This window comes from Myotis yumanensis, unplaced genomic scaffold (assembly GCF_028538775.1).
Source record: "Myotis yumanensis isolate MYYU_CA2020_CCGP unplaced genomic scaffold, mMyoYum1.0.hap1 SCAF_6, whole genome shotgun sequence".
NCBI classification, from domain to species: Eukaryota; Metazoa; Chordata; class Mammalia; order Chiroptera; family Vespertilionidae; genus Myotis; species Myotis yumanensis.
Genome location: NW_027223757.1, coordinates 56,217,149 through 56,238,552, shown reverse-complemented (window position 1 = coordinate 56,238,552; position 21,404 = coordinate 56,217,149). Strand labels below are relative to the sequence as shown.

Genomic DNA, 21,404 nt, shown 5'->3' with positions numbered 1-21,404 from the left:
GCCCTATGAAAATTGGAGCTTTTCCAAAAATGAGCCAGGATCTGTGTTATTTCCTCTGAAGCCCCAGGGAAATTTGGGTTGCAACAGGAATCTAAATGTTTGGTAAAATTACTTTTGTAATGGAAATGTTAAAATGAACTATAGATTTATTTTATATTATTTTTACATCAATTTTATTTATTTAGGATATCTCAAAATAAAATAAGAAAATACATAGTATACTGTATCTGAAGCATTTTAAAATGAAGGAGGTTATAAGAATATAGATGGTCTGGAGTCACCAATGGGAAAATAATTGTATACTGGCAGACACTACCATATGATGTGGCATAGTTTGGTGCACATTGATTATCTTAAATATAAATATTTTTATCTTTTGGGCAGTCAAATAACTCATAACTTTATTTTCTAGATTTTCTTTAACTTTCCACTTTTTTTCTAGAAAAAAAAATGTAAGCACTTTTTTCTTCTCAAGAAAAATGAATGTAACATATTTTCCCCCTAGTGGAAGGATAAAGCCAACCTCATTGAAAGCTTCAGAAAAGCAATAGGCAATGTATTAAAAATATTTTTCTTTTGAAAAAAATTATTTGAAAACTGTTTATTTAAATGACTAGTGTACTTTTTCTTTTTAAAGGCAATGGTGGGGATCTTACACATGAATGGATTTGGAGAAGAGACCACTTTAACACAGGATCTAAAACCTTTTCGTATTTTGATCAGTTTACTGGACAAACCTGAGCTAGGTAATAAGATCACATGTTTTCTATTCTTTCATAAGAAAAATAAGGCAAAGTTGTTATTTAGAAAAATTGCTGTATTTTGAGGTGACCTTTATTTTTTTTTTTATTTTTATTTTTTTTAATATATTTTATTGATTTTTTTACAGAGAGGAAGGGAGAGAGATAGAGAGTTAGAAACATCGATCAGCTGCCTCCTGCACATCTCCCACCGGGGAGGTGCCCGCAACCCAGGTACATACCCTTGACCGGAATCGAACCTGGGACCCTTCAGTCCGCAGGCCGACGCTCTATCCACTGAGCCAAACCGGTTTCGGCTGAGGTGACCTTTAAATACACATTCTTAACAATTTCTTACCTAACATTCACTCTAGAATGTTAAGAAGGTAGATATGTATGCAACTGGTATGTTATCTGTGTGTGTAACAGAGAAGTCATTTTAAAGATTCTATCTAAAATTTTCTTAATCCTTATTAAGTTACTGAAATTGAAACATTTATGATATGTCATGACTGTCTTGTAAATATGTGTGCTTTTTAAAAATTGATTTCAGAGAGGAAGGGAGAAAGAGTAAGAGATAGAAATGTCAATGATGAGAGAGAATCATTGATTGGCTGCCTCCTGCACATCCCCCCACTGGGGATTGAGCCCAAAACCCAGGCATGTGCCCCAATCAGAATTCAAACCATGACCTCCTGGTTCATGAGTCAGTAGTCAACCACTGAGCCACACCAGCGGGGCATAGCTGTCTTATAGTTCACAGTATTCAAGGACTTGAGCAAAAGTACTTGGGTTGTATCCCTCAACATTTTTCCCCACACTCCCTTTGTCTTGTATATTTTCCCTTCCTTCATTATATATTTCTTATATAATCATTCTATTGGGACGTTAGTTATGGCCCCTAGGACAAAAATTAATAAGCATAAATACTAGCACAAAAAAATGAAATAACATAGTACCTAATTTTTTAAAATTAAAATAAAAAATTTAAAATGAGTTGTATCAATGGCTTTGAGAGTTTATTTTAGCTAATATGCACTAATATATTGAAGCTCAGGAATTTTTTTTAAGTATATTGCTGTCTATTACAGCAATAAAGGTTAGCCCTGTTCCTTCTTATATTACTTAAATTCAAGATAGTAGTAATATTACTATCATTTACTGAATAGTCATTATATCCTGGGAATTATGCTACCCACCTTACAAATATTTTTCATGACCCTAACAACCTTTATGTAAGCTTGGTATTATTATCCTCATTCTAGATGAGGAAACTAAAGCTCAAAGAAGTTAAATTTTCCAAAGTAACAACTATTAATTAACAAAACCAATTTCCCTGATTCTGTAATTTCTGTTATGTCAGCCTAAAGTTAAATAAATATTTGCTCAGTTATTTACTATTAGGTTATCAAAATATAAAGTTTAGTTTAGCTTCTAGGGGAAAAAAGAAACTATTGTAAAAAAAAAAAACTTGTTTTAAGACTGACAGCTGTCAGGGCAGAGGGAGTTGGGAGCTGGGTGAGAAAGGATGAAGGGATTAAGCAAAGGGAAAAATAAAAGATTCGGACATAGACAACAGTATGGTGATTGCTAGAGAGAAAGGAAAGGGAGTGTAGGAGAGGGTAAAGGGAGGATAAATGGTGTTGGAAGGAGACTTGACTTGGGGTGGTAAACAACACAATACAATGCATATACAGGTGAATTGTATACTAGATTTGTATATTACAATTGTAGAATTGTATACTAGAAATCTATATACTTTTATTAACCACTGTCACTCCAATAAATTCATTTTAAAAAATACTTGTTTTAAAGCATTCTTTACTTCGGCCAGTTTTTAGATAATCATGATTTGCCAATGCTAATTAATTCTTTCTTTAATATGTATATTCATTTTAGGGCCTGTAATTCTAGAAGATGTCCTAATTGAAGTATTTAGAACATTGTATTCTCAGTGCAAAGCAGAATTGGATCTTCAGATGGAACCGCCCTTCAGCAAGGATCATGCTCAATTAAGCAGGTAGATTACCCAAAAATTAAGCATGACATGACTTATGACTTGAACACAGAATTAAGTGAATCAAAGGGTACCAAATGTTCTTTAAATAACTTTTTTTTAAAGTTAGGGTTATTTCTTTTTCAGGTATATATAAACACTTTTGTTGTTGTTTTAATCCTCACCTGAGAATATTTTTTCCATTGATTTTTAGTGAGAGTGAAAGGAAGGGAGAGGGGAGGAGAAGGGAGTAGAAGAGAGAGAGAAAAAAACACACTGATGTGAGAGACATATTGACTGGTTGCCTCCTACAGGAGCCCTAGGGCCAAACACATTTTTTAATGCCTAGGATAACTCATATAAAATTAGCATGTCCTCCTCTTTAAGTCAGTGATCGATACATGTTGACAAAATCTTACTTTTTAAATTTCTTCTCTACTTTAAGCAGCTTACCACTTTTAAGTTTCATTATAATATGACAAAGGTTCTAAGACTACAATTTCTTTTACATAATTTTCATTTCATTAGTGTCTCCTTGGCAAAACTGAGATAACCTGAGCTTTCCCTAAAACATACTTTTATATATTAAAACATAATAATAGGCAGTTTTTTATTTTTAGTAAATATAATATCCTGTAATTTTTGTTTGAGAAGTTAATATTGACTAAACTGATACTGTTTTATTCTGTACTCTGTCTGATAATTTATATTGTCTTGTAGAGTATTTAATTAGTCTTTAATGTGGGGATATGTCTTGCAACTTGCTAAATGCATTGGCAGTACCTCACTATATATAAAAATGATTATTTTTATTGTAAGGAGGGTGGCAGGAGATAGGTAAGTGGGTAATTAATAAGGTAAAGGATTCCCACTTGCAATAACAAAGTTATTTTCCCTGATAGGACTTTAGTAATAATGGCTATCTACAGTATTAGTTTTTTTACTGTTTTGTTTTTCAAGCTAAGAATACTAGATTGAAATTCAACAAATAAACTTAACCTTTCTTTTTTTTTCTTTGTTTTTTAATATATACTTTATTGATTTTTTTACAGAGAGGAAGGAAGAGGGGTAGAGAGTTAGAAACATAGATGAGAGAGAAATATCAATCAGCTGCTTCCTGCACACCCCTTACTGGGGATGTGCCCGAAACCAAGGTACATGCCCTTGACCGGAATCGAACCTGGGACCCCTCAGTCCGCAAGCCGATGCTCTATACACTGAGCCAAACTGGTCAGGGCAAACTTAACCTTTCTTAAGTAAATCTTACAGGAAAGCAGACAAAGTTACTTCAGAATCAAGGCTGTCAAAATCAAATCCCTACTCAATTTATATATGCCAAGTGAAACAAGGTAATTTAATGCCAAATTAAGAGTCAGATACTCAAAATAGTTCAAAAAAATTTCCTGTTCTTTTACTGGAAGGGCAGTTGTTTTTTCTTACGCAAGTCTAATTTTTTATCTTTGATCATACAGTTGAGTTATGAAAACTCAAATTTGGAAAAATAATTACTTAGAATGTAATAAGAGAGTGGCAGTAGATAAAAATCATATATTCCAATTTTCTTACATGCAAGTGTTTTAACAACTGCCTAGGAATATGTACACCCTAACAACATTGTACTAAAATTTAAATTTGCAAAAATAAATGTTAACATTTATTGTTTTCTTTTCCTTTTTTAGTAAATTAAGGGAAAATAAGAAAACAGCAGAGCTGATTAAAACTGCCAACCTTCTCTTTAATTCCTTTGAACCTTATTATATGTGGGATTATGTGGCACGTTGGTTTGAAGAATGTTGTAGGTATGTTAAACTGTTTCTTTCATTTTAATTTAATAGCATTCAAAGCCAGCCTTTTCTTTGTTTGTTTTTTAAGTTCTTCAATCTAATGGAAAGATTTTTTTGTACATTTTACCGCTACTATTTACAACTGTTATATATATTTAATAGCCATAATCTGGCTGTGCCTTGTTATTCTAGAATATAGAATTATTGATCATATAATCTTAGAATTGAATAGTTCAGAGGTAAGTTATTCAGTCACCAGTATACATGAAAAATTTTCCCTCTGCAATCTATACTAATCCAGTTTGGTTTTTGTTGTAGAGAAAATAGCATATTTGTGGTTGCTGCCTTAGAACACATTCCCAAAATTATTCCCACTTTGAAGAACAGAAAATTCCTTAGTGTCATATTTGTGTTTTTAAAGCCATAGAACCAGCTATATTGTCACTATCTATATATATAAAAGCCTAAGAGACTGAACGACCAGTCGACTGGTCGCTATGATGTGCACTGACCACCAGGGGCAGACGCTCAATGCAGGAGCTGCCCCCTGGTGCTCAGTGTGCTCCCACAGCCAACCTCCCATGGCCTGCCAACCTCCCGCGGTCCCTCCCCCTGTCTATCAGCCCCGATTGGCCCCAATTGCCAGCCAGGCCGAGGGACTCCACCCGTGCACAAATTTGTGTACCGGGCCTCTAGTTGAGTAATAAAAGCCCTTCACCCCCTAGGACATAAAGTTTAAAAAATGCTCTAAAAACCCAAGGACACTAGTGAACCCAAGTAGAATCTCTGTCTGAAATGTAGTTCAAATTCTCTCAGAACCAGATTAACCTCTCAAGCCTCAGGAGCATATAGTCACAAAGTAAGCCTGTATGAATTTGGGATTAGAAGTCTTTTGAAACTATAAATGCTGATGTGATAAATTAATTGTACATTTACTGATTCAGATACCGAGTACCCAGTTGAAAAGCATTATGCTAGGCATATCTAGTCCCTATTTTTAAAGACTTTGTAGTAAGAACAAGTAAGACATGCACATACATATTCCTAGTATTAAATTAAAACTTACAAATGCCTTAGTAGAGAGATTAAAATAGGAATGCCAAGGAATTATGAGAGTCTTTTTGCCACCAGGCCTTCATTTCTCATTTACAAACATACACATCCATCCTTTTTTAGGTAACCTGGACTAGTCCCTGCACATACATTACTTTCATGCTGCACTTATGCTATTTCTTAAAATGTATTTTTTGTCTTTTGCCCATCTGGTATTGTCCTATATAGAGATCACCCACTTTTCAGTAGCCTTCTATGACTCCTTCAAGTCTCTCATCAGAATCAACTTTTCCTATACTGTCACATTATTACATTTACTTATCTATATGTTTATATTTCTTGCTGGTTAGGGCTGTACCATATTCTTCTTAACTTGTGTCTTCAGAGTGTAGGGCAGTAGATAGTCATATAGGATTAATATGATTTGATGTGAATGTTGGAATAATGATCTCTACTGTTTGGATCAGAAGAGGCTTCCTGGAGGAGGTAACATTTGATCTTAAATCTTGAAGGACAGATACATTCTGTATATGAGAGAATGAGGTTGAGGGAGGGTGAAAGTCCAGGTGGACAAGTGTGTATCAACAAAGGCCCTGAAATTAGAAATAAAGCAACAAATAATCCTTTTTAACTAGGAGATGATATCTGTAGTGGGAGCAATAGGAAATAAGTCCCCAAAAGTGAAATCCATCCAGAACACTTGGAAATACAGGATGGGAATAATAGGGAGAGGTTAAACCTAGGAGTCTTGCCCTGGGAATTTTCCACGTAGAGGTACAGTGGTGTCCTGGGGAAAAGGGAATATACTTCATCATAAGAACGTTACTGTATGTGTCCCACTGCTGAATTGACCCTCATTAAAAATAACCAATGATGTTGTCACATGTTCATTTTACTTGATAGTATACTTGATAAAGTGAATTTTGTGCCTTTAGGAGGACAATGCATGCCAGACTTCAGACTGGGCCTGGAGATAGTGAGTCATCTGAGTTACAGCTGACCAATTTCTGCCTCCTGGTAGATTTTTTGTTGGATATAGTTTCTTTGGTAAGATGACCTTGGTAAAAAATATTGAGGAAATCTAATATAGTTTAGATATTTCATGTTGAAGACAAACCTTATCTTCAAATAAATTTTATCTTTAATAAATATTTTTTCCCTTGTGGCTTAGCTTTTTTTTTCCATAAAATTTTCCAAATGTTTTGTCCTGTAACACATATACATAATACATGTACAAGTCTTATATAATACATGGAATATACTTCATAATTGCATGTTATTGAAATTTTAAATGTTTAGTGTAAAATAATATGATGTATTTATATTCATTAATGATTCTTTCTAATAAATGATAACTTTTGGGAATCTTTTCCCTTTTTCTCTCCTAAATTCTTTGCTTTCTCATTTTGAAGCCTACTAGAAGTATGAGGGTGTTGTGTCAGGTATGACATTCAGCCTGTTTGTATTGTATTCACTTTTGTTATAACTTCAGTAATGTAGCAAATAAAATGGGGATTGTTTTATTATATATCTTTGAAATACTTAAATTGAGAATTTGGGAATATAAATTTTATATCATTAATAATAAAATAATTATACAATGTTAATTAAGAGCATGACATATATAAAATATGACAGTGAGTAAAAATTATTTCCTTTTTTATATAGATTAAAAATCAGTGAAATGATATAACTTTTGGATTGCATATTTAAACTTTTATCACTTCACTTTTATTTTCAGGAGACTTATATTGAAATCCAGACAGAACACTTGCCCCAGTTGCTGCTCAGGATGGTTTCTGCCCTGACAAGCCATCTCCAGACATTGCACTTGTCTGAACTCACAGATTCACTCAGGCTCTGCTCAAAGATCCTTAGCAAAGTTCAGCCTCCACTGTTAGCTGCCAGCACTGGAGGTGTTTTGCAGTTTCCAAGTGGGCAGAACAACTCAGTGAAAGAATGGGAAGACAAAAAGGTAATATTAACTGTTAATTATGTTATTAGACCAGTTACAGTTGACCCTTAAATAACATGGGTTTGAATTGTGTAGGTCCACTTATACATAGATTTTTTCAATAAATATAAAGTTCTGGGAGATTTGCAACAATTTGAAAAAACTCATAGATGAACCTGTAGCTTAGAAATGACAAAATTAGGCAAAGGTTAGATATATCATAAATGCATGAAATATATGTAGATAATCTATTTTATCATTTACCAGCATAAAATATATACGTCTATTATTAAAAATTTAAAATTTATCAGTACTTATTCTCAAATGGCCTGGTCAGCGTGGCTCAGTTTGTTGGAGCATCGTCCCATACACCAAAGGTGGCATGTTTGATTCCTGGTCAGGAAACATACCCAGGTTGTGGGTTCCATCCCCAGTTGCCGGTCTGTACAGGAGGCAGCCAATAGATGTGTCTCTCATGTCAATCTCTCTCTCTCTCTCTCTCTCTCTCTCTCTCTCTCTCTCTCTTCTCTCCCTCTCTCTCCCTCCCTCCCCCCCTCCTCACTCCCTTCCACTCTCTCTAGAAATCAATGGGAAAAAATATCCTCAGGTGAGAATTAAAAAAACACAAAAATAAACATAAGTGATAAAATTAATTCTAGTACATACTGTATTACTGTAATAATTTCATAGCCACATCCTGTTGCTCTTGCAGTGAGCACAAGTGTTGCAAGTATCCACTTAAGACATGTGACACTAATCATCTAATATCTCTGTGTAAGCGGCTTGTCTACAGTAAATTGCATATTGAAGTAAAAAAGTGATCTCTCATAGTTCTTGCGTATCTTTTATCATGTTTAGTGCTATACCATAAGCCTTGAATAACACCATGAGACTCATAGAAAATGGCACTGGTGATACTGGAAGTACTCCCAAGAAGCAGAGAAAAGTCATGACATTACAAGACAAAATTGACTTGCTTGGTATGTTTCGTAGATTGAGATCTGCAGCTGTGTTTGCCGCCATTTCAAGATAAATGAATCCAGCATTAAGACCATTGTTTAAAAAAAAAAAAAAAAGGAAATTTGTGAAGCAGCCACTATACCTGTGCCAGCAGAAGCAAACACCTTGCAAATATCTTATCTCTTATTAAAAATGCAGCTTTTATGTGGGTGCAAGATTGCTATAAGAAAGGCATACCTCTGGAATCTAATATTAATCAAGAAAAGTGAAGTCATTATGTGACAAATTAAAGTGAAAGGAAGGTGAAGGCTCTAAAGCTGGAGAATTATTTTATTTATTCATTTATTTATTTATTTTAAATCTTTATTATTGAAAATATTACACATGTCCCCTTTTTACTTCATTGACCCCTTCTAGCCCTCCTCCTGCCCCAGGCCTTTACCATCCTACAGTCTGTGTCCATGGATTACGAATATATGCATACAAGTTCTTTGGTTGATCTCTTCCCACCCACCCACCTATCCTTTGCCTTCCCTCTGAGATTCGACAGTCTTCCATGCTTCTGTGTCTCTGGATCTGTTTTGTTTATTAGATGTGACATATAAGTGAAAACATGTGATACTTATCTTTCTCTGACTGGCTTATTTTGCTTAGCATAATACTCTCCAGGTCCTTCCATGAAGCTGGAGAATAATTTTAGAAAGAGGTTTGGTTTAAAAAAATGTCAAGATAATAGCAGAAGCAGTTTCTGCCAACCAAGAGGCAGCAGATGAGATCCTAGACACTATTAAGAAAATCATGGAGGAGAAAGAATACCTGCCTGACAGGTTTTTAATGCAGACGAAAATGCCATATTCTGGGGAAATACACCCCCAAAGGGCATTTATTACTGAGGAAGAGATGTGAGCACCAGGTATTAAGACAGGAAGGGATAGGCTAACATTACTCTTGTGCAAATACAGTCAGGTTTATGATCAGAACTGCCTTTGTCTATAAAGCTGCTGAACCCTGAGCCTTCAAGGAGGAAGATAAACACCAGCTGCTGGTCTTTTCACTGTATAATGAGAAGACTTGAACAACGAGAACCCTTTCTCTGCATTGGTTCCATCGCTGCTTTGTCCCTTACCTTGCCAGTAAGGGACTACCTTTTAAAGTTTGTTTGACATAGGACAATGCCTCTGACCACCCAGAGCCCCATCCATTCAATATCAAAAGTCTGGAAGTGTCTACTGCCCTCAAACACAATGTCTCCAATTCAGCCTCTAGGTCAGAGGTCATGAGGACCTTTAAGGCCATTACAAAGGGTACTCTATGGGAAGGATTGTCAGTGCTATGGAAGAGAAGAGAACCTTGATAGAACATCATGAATGTCAGGAAGGATTACACCATTGAAGATGCCATCATTGTTATGTAAAAAGCTGTGAAGGCCATCAAGCCTGAAACTATAAATTTCTGCTGGAGAAAACTGTTCCCTGATGTTGTGAGTGACTTCACAGGATTTAAGACAGAGTCAATCAAGGAAATCATGAAATATATTGTGAATTTGGCAAAAAAGGGGGGGTGAAGGGTTTCAACATATGAATCTTGGAGAAATTCAAGAATAAATAAACACCACACCAGAGGAATTGATGGAAGATAACTTGATGGAGATGAGTGCTCTGGACTAGCAATGCCAGACAAGGAGGAGAAGGAGATAGAAGCAGCAGTGCCAGAAAACAAATTGACATTAGACGGTTTGGCACAAGGGTTTCACTTATTTAAGACTACGCTTGACTTCTTTTATGATATAGGCCCTTCTATGATACAGGTGCTTAAAACTAAATAAAGCACACGATGAAAGGATTGGTACCATATGGAAACATTTTTAGAGAAATGAAAAGGAAAAGGTCAGGAATTGCAATGTATTTCTGTAAAGTTTTACCAACCTCCCTGCCTCCCCTTCCATTCCTTCCACCCGTTCCACCTCTTTTGCACCTGAAACAGCAAGACCAACCTCTCTTCTTCCTCCTCCTAAGCCTACTCAGTGTGAAGATGAGGATGAAGACATTTATGATATTCCATGTCCAATTAATGAATAGTAACTAATCATCATGTCATGCAGTTTATAAACTTATCTATTGTTTATGTGTCTTCATGTGAAAATTTAATAACTGCACAACAACTGTATGATAACCTTGTGTGGATGACTTGTATGAAAGTGGATAGCTTATCCTTGCATAGGCATAAGGTGAATACTATTTAATAAATTAATAATATATTCTCTTACTGTTTTATAAGTTTGCTTTCAAATAATTACATTACTTACATTATGCTCCTTTCCTGTAATTGAAGAAACTGCTTATCAGCCAATCATCAGAGGTAAGTGGTTTTATTTTTAAAATGTAACAATATTTCCATTTCTGTATTATGAATATGACTGTAATACTGTATGCCATAAAATTTTATAGTGATTTATTCATTAGTATATAGGCTAGGCTACCATGAAGCAATCATATCGATGACTCTAAGCTACCATAAAGCAGTGGTGTTGATGCTGCTTTGTGGTCAATGTATGAATTGTTATATCAGTGGATAATTATGAATTTCTTCTTCACATTATCTTTTCATTTTTGATGTCCAATGTTATTAATATATGTAAGATCTACAATGTGTTGTGTTATATGTGATACTGTTGGTATAGGTATTGACAGATGGTGCAAACTTAACACTATCCAAAAATACAGTCTAGCCCAGCCAACGTGGCTCGGTGATTGAGCTTCTACCTATGAACCAGGAGGTCATGGTTCGATTTCCTGTGTGTGCCCAGGTGTAGGCCGGTCCCAGTGTGGGGCGTGCAGGAAGTGGCCAATCAATGATTCTCTCTCATTGATGTTTCTGTCTGTCTCTGTCTCTCCTTTACTCTCTGAAATCAATAAAAATATATATTTTTTAAAAATACAGTATAATACTGTATATGTATTTTTCTTATGGCTTCTTAACATTTTCTTTTCTCTAGTTTATTGTAAGAACATAGTATATACTACATATAACATACAAACAAGTGCTAATAGACTTGTTTCTGTTATCTGTAAGGTTTCCTGTCAACACTGGACTATTAGTAGTTAAGTTTTGGTGGGAGGCAAAAATTATACATGTATTTCAACTGTTTATGGGTCAGGGGGTTGACATCTCCCCTCTCCCTATGTTGTTCAAGGGTCAACTGTTTATTTCTTCAAAGTAGAATAATATCTGAGTAAAGTCATATACCAAACGATTTAGTGAATCTTGCATAGATCCAAATGTGTGGCAGTAGACCATTATGTAGACTTTGGCTCTAGTGCAATTTAACTGTTTATATCAACACTTTCCAATAGAAATATAATGCCAGCAACATATGTAATTTTTTTGTTGTTGTTGTTTTTTTTTTTTCTTTTTTTTTTTTTTTAATCTTTATTGTTCAGATTATTACATTTGTTCCTCTTTTTTCCCCCCATAACTCCCCTCCTTCCAGCTCCCACCCCACCCTCCACCCTCACTCCCCACCCACTGTGTTCATCCATAGGTGCATGATTTTTGTCCAGTCACTTCCCGAATCTCCCACACCCCTTTTCCCCCCAAGAATAGTCAGTCCATTCCCTTTCTATGTCCCTGATTCTATTATAATCACCAGTTCATTCTGTACATCAGGTTATTTATTTACTTGATTCTTAGATTCATTTGTTGATAGATGCATATTTGTTGTTCATAATTTGTATCTTTACCTTTTTCTTCTTCTTCCTCTTCTTAAAGGATACCTTTCAGCATTTCATATAATACTGGTTTGGCGGTGGTGAACTCCTTTAGCTTTTCCTTATCTGTGAAGCTCTTTATCTGACCTTCAATTCTGAATGATAGCTTTGCTGGATAAAGTAATCTTGGTTGTAGGTTCTTGGTATTCAGCACTTTGAATATTTCTTGCCATTCCCTTCTGGCCTGCAAAGTTTCTGTTGAGAAATCAGCTGACAGTCATATGGGTATTCCCTTGTAGGTAATTGAGCCTCTTTCTCTTGCTGCTTTTAAGATTTTCTCTTTGTCTTTTGCTCTTGGCATTTTAATGATGATGTGTCTTGGTGTGGTCCTCTTTGGATTCCTTTTGTTTGGGGTTCTCTGCGCTTCTTGAACCTGTAAGTCCATTTCTTTCTCCAGGTGGGGGAAGTTTTCTGCCATTATTTCTTGAAATAGGTTTTCAATATCTTGCTGTCTCTCATCTTCTGGCACTCCAATAATTCTGATATTAGACCGCTTAAAGCTGTCCCAGAGGCTCCTTACACTATCTTCACACTTTCGGATTCTTTTTTCATTTTGCTTTTCCAATTGGGTGTTTTTTGTCGAATCTTTGGTTTGATTCTTGAGCTCCTCTGGTCTGCTATTGGGTATAATATTCTTTATTTCAGTCCGTGTATGCTTACTTTCTAATTTCTTTATCGTAGCATCGAGGGTCTCATTAGTTTTCGTGAGGCTCTGCACAAATTTATGGCAAGCCCTCAAAATTGCGATTCTTAGCTCCATATCCTCCATTTCTGTCATGTTTTTTTGTCTCCGCATCTTTTATGCTTTCTTGGTGCACCCCCTTGTGGTCTCTGTGCGCAGTCTTGTTCTAGCCAAGCCTTAATTGTTGTAGTTAACACTAGAGGGATTTGACCACCAGGCCGACTGGCTGTAGGAATCAACATATGTAATTTTAAAATTTCTGGTAGCCACTTTTATTTATTTATTTTTTTCATCCTCACTTGATTTTTTTTTCATTGATGTTTTTCTTAGAGAGTGGAAGGAAGAGAGGAGGGGGAAAGAGAAAGAGAAAGAAACATTGCTGTAAGAGAGACACATTGATTGGTTGCTTCCCCCATGATCCCTGACCGGGGCCTGGGATTGAACCTGTAAGCAAGGCACATGCCCTTGACTGGGAATCAAACCTGAGACACTTTGTTCTATGGGCCGATGCCAATGCTCTAACCTTTGAACCAAACTGACCAGGGCTCTGGTAGTCATTTTTAAATAGTAAAAAGAAACAGGAAAAAAAAATTTTAATTATATTTTATTTAGGCCTTTCTAGATAATTTATTATGATTTCAACATATAATCATAAAATTGATGTAATATAAAAAGTTAGATATTTTACATTCTTTTTTGTACTGTTTTCACAATTTCAGTGTGTATTTTGCACTTTAGCACATCTTTGTTCAAATTCTAAATTTTTTTCAAAAACACTTGAAATAAGAAAATTTAGTACCTCTGTCAGATCAGCTACATTACAAGTGCTCAGTAGCCACATGTTTATAATCTAAACTTTACTGGTCCTTTCATATGTATACAGTAGGTTTTTTACATGCTCTTCTTGAAATACAGAATCTCTTCTAGATTCATAATGCTTACTCTATGACATTGAATAGAATTATAATGATTTTAATCTAGCACTAGTAACATACTTAAACTCCTGCAAAACATCTATGGCAACATCAGTAATTCAAAAGCTTTCAAGTTTATGATATTAAAATATTTTTAGCAAAAATTAACAAAAATATTAATGAAATTATACAGTTACAGTGGCACTATCTTACAATAAAGATTTTAAAATTTCTGGCATACAAGGTTTGTTACCTAAATCCAGGATTTGTGGAGTTGCCCTTGTTTTTTTTTGTCAGTTGCTTTTTTATTGTTCAGCCAGGAAAAATATATTATCAGGACGATTTCATACAATTTTTATCACCAACTAATAGTCCTAAAACTTTTCTTGGTCCTTCTAAATATTTTGATCTTCATATATGAAATGATCATTACTGACCCTCAATCAATTTAAATATATCCAGGATTATCTTACATAAACTAAAACCTATCTCTGACTTTCCTTCCTACTGCTTATTTATATGTGACATTCTGTTATGATATGATTCTATTGTTGGGAAATTCATTTTGTTTGTTGTTTTTCCTTAATGTATGCCTCTTGGATCTTAGAAATAAAACTAGAATAAGTATTAACTGCTTTTGAAGCTTTGCTATTTATATAAATGAGATTAGTGAGAGTAGGGAAAGGACCTGAACATTCTTTCAGCATATTTAAATATATGAATATTTACTATGTAGAAAACATCTGGAGGCACTTATTGATGATTAACGGTAAGGTATTGGGAACATCAATTTTTAGTAATGAAATACAATTAAATAATATACTTTTAAAAATATATAATGGTTCATTAACCTTAGCATATGCTCCTCTCTCTGTCTCTGTCTCTCTCTCCCCTACTCCCTTCCTATTGCTCCCCACCACCACCTCTGTCTCTGGTTTTCTTCTATGTTCCCAGGGCTTATATCTTCTTTCCTATTTTTTACTGAAGTACAATGGTGGTATCTTCACTGAGATGTCTGAATATTGATCATATTGAAAGCTGAGGGTATTTTCTGTAAATAAGTCTCGCCCTAACCAGTTTGGCTCAGTGGATAGAGCGTCGGCCTGCGAACAGAAAGGTCCCAGGTTCAATTCTGGTCAAGGGCATGTACCTTGGTTGCGGGCACATCCCGAGCAGGGGGTGTGCAGGAGGCAGCTGATTGATGTTTCTCTCTCATTGATGTTTCTAACTCTCTATCCCTCTCCCTTCCTCTCTGTAAAAAATCAATAAAATATATATTTTTAAAAAATTATAAGTCTCTATGCTCTTCAAACATTTAAAAAAAAAATCAGTGTATTGGATCTCTATACCCAAATGTCCATAACATGTTATTTCTTTCTATTTTCAGAAACATTTTATTATAAAATAATCTGAAGTCTAGTTATGTAATATAGACCATACAACTAAATATTATAAATGTATGCAAGTTTAATTGAATTTTGTAGCTTGAATTCTAGTAATTTAATATCCATTGTTTTTTGATCTTTAAAAAAGATCAATACAGAAATGACTTTACACTAAAACTAATGACAATTCTACCATTTAAATAATACATTTAAAAAAATGTATTAATACATGATTTTAGATGATTGTTAACCTTTCAGAAAATTGATAAGGTCATTATGATAGCCATCTCTAACTTTGGCATTATAATATGAAAATTTCATACTGTTACAGATAAAGTGATATTATATGGTGATAAGAGCTATGAAGATTAGAATCACCTAATTGGGTTCTTCTAACTAATAAATTTATTTGTTGTAACCTTGGGCAAGTTTTTTGGGGGTTGTTTTTGTTGTTGTTAATCCTCACCTGAGGATATTTTTCCAGTGATTTTTAGAGAGAGTGAAAGGGACGGGGAGAGACAGAGAGAGAGAAACATTGATGTGAGAGAGACACACACACACCTACCAGGGTTGGGGATCAAGCCTGCAACCAAGGTACCTGCTCTTGACCAGAATCTAATTGACCCCGGGACCCTTCAGTCTGTGGGCTGATGCTCTATCCACTGAGCCAAACTGGCTGCAGTGGTCAGCAAACTGAGGATCCGCAAACTGCGGCTCGCGAGCCACATGCGGCTCTTTGGCCCCTTGAGTGTGGCTCTTCCACAAAATACCACCTGTGGGCACGCACATACAGAGCGATTGAAACTTCGTGGCCCATGCGCAGAAGTCAATATTTTGTGGAAGAGCCGGTATTTTGTTTAAGAGCCACACTGAAGGGGCCAAAGAGCCGCATGTGGCTCGCGAGCCGCGGTTTGCCGACCACAGGGCTAGGGCAAGTTTGTTGTTGTTTTTGTTGTTTTAATTTATCTTTTAACTTCCCTGAGCCTCAGTTTTCTTATCTTTGAAATAGAGAATATAGCCTGTTTTCATTCATTCACTAATGCTGGGTATCCAGAGGTTGAAGTAGGCACAGTCTCTGCCCTCTTTACCCTTTCTTTCTAGGAGACAGACATTAAACAAATAATTACACATTTAATTACAGTTGTGATGAATGTATGAAGGAAAATATGAGTGGTAGAAATATGGATCTGATCTAGATTGGGGGTCAAGAAGGCTTTCTTGAGAAAGGATTGAGTGAAACCCCAAAGGAATTTAGGGTATGAGTGAGGAAGAAAGAAGAGAACATTTGCTAGAGGAAAGAACATTTGCAAAGGCTTCAGCAGACAGGAGCTCATTGCCGACGGTGCAGGGGAGATCCAGCTCTTGAGGTAGGCAGGAGCCAGGTCTTACAGAGCTTATTCACTGTACTAAGGCTTTTACTCTTTATCTTAGGAACACACTCAAGGGAAAAAGGCAAGTGACATAATCAGATTTGTGTGTGAGAAAAATTACTCTGGCTGCAGTGTGGAGTGTGGATCTAGAAACAAAAATAGGTGTGGGGAGACCTGCAGTAGTGCTGGTGAGAGGTGGTGGTGACGTGCTAAGATGGGGGAGTTAAGACAGAGAAATGGATGGATTAGCCAGGTATAGGTAGCAGTAATGGATCGGTAAGGGTAATGAGTAATTACTAACATTTATTGAATGTCTATTAAGTTTCAGGTATTATGCCAGGTACTTTATATATCCTGTCTTACTTAAGCCTCATAGCAACTGTAAAATGTAGGAATTATTGTCATGTCATTTATACAAATTAGGAGACTAAGGTTTGAAGTTAAAGAACTTCCCAAGCTAGTAAGTGGCAGAGCCTTAGCTGACTAATGGCCAGCACCCTTAACCACTATACTGAAGTGGATGTAAAAGAAGTGTGGAGGAGAGGTGGACAAGGTTCCAAGAATCCCCCCTAGGTTTCTGCCTTCCTGGGTTGATGAATGGTGGTATGATTCACTGAAGCAAGGAACATTGGGTGAGGCCACACTTTGTGGCAGCAGAGCATTGAGTACTTATCTTTAGAGATCTTACTCAAATTCAAATGATCCTCTGGCACAATTTCCCAAAGAACTCATGCTGAGACTCTTGTTTACTTGCACTAGGCCAGAAAATATGCATAATGTCCTGTACTTAGTCTTATCATAGGGAGGGGAACAGTCTACCCATTCCCGCTGTACTGCAGTAGCTGCTTCCTATCTTGTCCTCTAGATTATAAACTATTCCTTTAATTCCTAGTACCCAATACAGTGTCTGGCACATAATGTAGGTCCAGTAACTGTTCACTGAAAGAATGTAAGAATGTTAATAGCAAACATTTAAATAGTACTTTATACTTTTCAGACAAATTTCACACTCATGAGGTCCTAAACAGATGACCTATTAGATTTAGTTCTAATTCTTTTTCCTTACATTGTTTAGACATTAGGAAAGTTACATTATTTAGACATTAGGAAAGTGTTTTCATGAAGTAGATTGAATAAATTCTTAGTCTTTTGAAAAAAAGGATATGAATCCTAGAAATTTGTACATTCACATATTTTGCCCTGATGAACATAACTTTATGCTATGCATATGGTGAAAAATATTTACTGAATGAGTTAAATTGACATATTCATTAGAACCATATCCATATTTCCTATTGATTATCATAGACATATAAATCAATTGTAGAAACTATTTTAAGATTTAACTGAATATATAAAGTTGTGAATAGGAATCTAAAATTGACTTTTCTCCAAACATGGTCATTTCTAATTTTTAATTCCTAATATATACATTTTGCTACTAAGCAGTTTTTTTTCATCTCTACCAGGTATCATCAGTTACTCTTGAAAATCCTACTGAAGTGTTTGAAGATGGAGAAAATCCACCAAGTAGTCAGTCATCAGAGAGTGGATTCACTGAGTTTATACAGTATCAAGCAGATCGAACTGACGATATTGACAGAGAACTGAGTGAGGGGCAGGGAGCAGCTGCCATCCCAATTGGTAGCACATCCTCTGAGACAGAAACGGCTTCCACTGTGGGATCTGAAGAAACCATCATCCAGCCTGCCTCCCTAGTCACTCAGGGGACAGCAACCCGAGGTGGGAAGACAGTCCAAAAGACTGCAATGCAGTGCTGCTTGGAGTATGTCCAGCAGTTTCTCACCAGACTTATCAACCTCTACATTGTTCAGAGTAACTCTTTCTCACAAGCTTTGGCTACAGAGCATCATGGGGATCTCAGCCGAGAGCAAGGAGACACGTCAAAATGGGACAGGGATTCACATGGAGATGTAAAAGACAGAAATATAAGTAAACAGAAAACTTCCAAAGAATACCTTTCTGCCTTCCTTGCTGCCTGCCAGCTCTTCCTGGAGTGCTCAAGTTTTCCAGTTTACATTGCAGACGGGAACCATACCTCAGAGTTACATTCTGAACAGTCAGAGACCGGTAAGGTAGTTTGTTTTATTCATATTCAAAAATTTTCTGTGGCATGCTATTTTTTTTTTTAACCCAGGAGTACTCAGATATTAAAACTGAGCTATGTTTGACAGTTAATTTTTTAAGATGATTTGTAATTTTTAGATTTTCTTCAAATGAAATACTGTCATGGGGAGATTATGTTGGAAAAGTTATGATTTTGAAGTACAGTTTTCTTGCAAGTGAATAGAAACTAAGAAGGAAATTAACTCCATTCTTTAGAGACAATGAATCTAATATTTAGATCCACTGTTGTTTTTCTCGACTGGTTTTCTTTATTATGACTAGTATATGTATTTACCTTCATGTAAATTTTTATGTATACACACAGTTCAGTGATTACTACATAATGTTTGACTAATACACAATCTCAGTACAGGAAAACAGATTGTATGACTTGCCATAAGAAAAGTACATATGAAAAACAAGTTTATGACAGTCTTGTTATTGCTGTATTTTCTAGTCTAGTTGGGAAGTCATTGGTTTTGTTAACAGATCAAGACCTAAAGGTAGTAAGTAGGAGGAGCTTTGTTATTTTAAGTTAACTGGAGAGTTAGAGTATGTATGAAGGTTTAGTGTGATGAACTGTGTTGGCTTCCATCTTTTGTTTCAGACTGTGAGCATGTGCAGCCTCCACTGTGGCTCCAGACTCTAATGAATGCGTGCAACCAAGCGAGTGATTTCAGTGTGCAGAGTGTCGCTATCTCACTAGTCATGGACCTGGTGGGATTGACTCAGTCTGTGGTCATGGTCACTGGGGAAAACATCAACAGTGTGGAACCTGTGCAACCCTTAAGTCCAAACCAGGGAAGAGTAGCTGTGGTTATTAGACCGCCCCTCACTCCAGGCAATCTGAAGTACATAGCTGAGAAGACTGAATTTTTCAAGGTAAATTCTAACTACATACATGACTAAGGTGATACTTGACCTAGTTTGCATGGCAAAGACTTTAAAGATGATAATCAGGCTTAATTTAACACCTTAATATCATACTATATAGAAAAAGATACATTTGATGTGTACTACTTTGCCCATCTTGTTCCCACTTTTGTGTGGAGAAAAAAGATAAGGATGAGGGAAATATTAAGGTAAATAAAAGGCAATTATTAAAGCACTAAATCCATGGAGGAAATAATTTCAGCTAAAATAAAAAAGGAAAAAGGAAAGCTCTATAGAGTAAAACATATTTCCAGATGAAGTGATTGTGGCACTTTGCTTTGTACAACTTAGCTCTTCAAAACTCCTAGGAAAAGTTTTTCTGACTGTATATTGTTTGCTTATCATCTGTGGTGTATGACGACATTTAGGAAAAATGTAGTCTTTAATTTCTGCAACAGTACAATTGACATTCTCTATATAGAAAGAACATCAAGTATACCTAGTATTTGCATTGTTTTACATCTTAAGCAGATTTTTTTTATACATAAAAAAATTTAGACATTTCTTTATCTGCTTTCAAGTCATTGTGCCCTTCCAGATAGTTCCTGCTGCTGGATTAAAATTGATTTCTATAAGGTTGTGGTGATAAACCCTGATGATTGTACTTTTTTTTTTTTCTTTTTCTTTTTTGGAGGCACGGACAGGGTTGTATTTTTTTTTTTTTTAACACTGTCATAGAGCAAGTGCTGTGTTAACACATACATGGAGCTCTGAAATACAGATGACCTACTTTATATGCCTTAAGTAGTTTGGATATTTGGGCTATTTCACTTTGCAACATATCACTGTAAATATTAAGTATTCAGTGTGGGAGTTATGCCCTTTTAAGGATAATGTTTTCTAGCATCACTTTACTAAATGTCATTAAAATAGTGAAATGGGGATTTATTTTGGCTCTGCAGAAAGTGCTTACATGTCTGATGTTTAAAATAAATATTATTACAGGACTATCATCAGAGGTTCTAAGGGCCTGAATGACAGTAGGTAGGTGAAAGATACACTGTTAAATCTCATCCCAGTGTCATAATGACTATTAAAGACCGAGTTCTGGCCATCAGACTTGTATGTACCAGTAGGAAGTTTGTTAATGAATTTTCATTCATGGTTTTATAATACTGTTGCCTTTACCTCTTTTTCTACAGCACGTAGCTTTCACACTATGGGACCAGCTGGGAGATAGCACCCCTCAGCACCACCAAAAGAGTGTGGAGCTGTTCTACCAGTTACATAACTTGGTTCCTTCTTCCAGCATCTGTGAGGATGTGATAAGCCAGCAGTTAACTCATAAAGACAAGGTGACTTCTCTTATCCTGTGTCCACTCCCCATTTCTATTATACCAAATGTAAAGTTGGGAAACCCTATGAAAATGATAGCAGCTAGTATCTGAATAAGAGAAAATAGAGGTTCGTTCAGAGTGATTTTAATGTTTTTAAAATAAAGGTTCTATTCTTTTTAGAGGAAAGTTCTTTACAAAAGCATCAGTACAATGAAAACTCAAGTAACCCAAAATCAAGTACTGGGTTTATTTCTTGGTATAGGACACCAGTTATGGGTAGTGATGACAAAGTTTTTTGCTGGTCCAAGTTCTAGACTCATTTCAAGAGGCCTCAGTGGCCTCAGTTGTGGTACTGATGGATACATTAATACATGGGAAATGAAATAATATGTGTTATTTACATTTATCAGCTACATAATGCTAATATGTGAGATTGTATTATTTTCATTACATTACATATCC

At 35.7% G+C, this 21,404-nt stretch overlaps 1 protein-coding gene across 9 annotated transcripts in view; it reads left to right on the top strand.

Moving 5' to 3' along the window:
• Nucleotides 1-21,404, top strand: part of DOP1A (DOP1 leucine zipper like protein A) — a 113,442-nt gene that overhangs the window by 49,918 nt on the left and 42,120 nt on the right. For 7 of the 9 annotated variants that reach the window (XM_070418177.1, XM_070418174.1, XM_070418176.1 and 4 more), the window contains 9 exons: nt 638-746; nt 2,640-2,760; nt 4,416-4,535; nt 6,509-6,620; nt 6,986-7,015; nt 7,315-7,548; nt 18,075-18,696; nt 19,340-19,614; nt 20,808-20,960. In XM_070418177.1, coding sequence (XP_070274278.1) covers nt 638-746; nt 2,640-2,760; nt 4,416-4,535; nt 6,509-6,620; nt 6,986-7,015; nt 7,315-7,548; nt 18,075-18,696; nt 19,340-19,614; nt 20,808-20,960 — 1,776 coding nt within the window. The remainder of the gene's footprint in view (nt 1-637; nt 747-2,639; nt 2,761-4,415; nt 4,536-6,508; nt 6,621-6,985; nt 7,016-7,314; nt 7,549-18,074; nt 18,697-19,339; nt 19,615-20,807; nt 20,961-21,404) is intronic. The other 2 variants (XM_070418178.1, XM_070418175.1) reach the window with 1 other exon arrangement.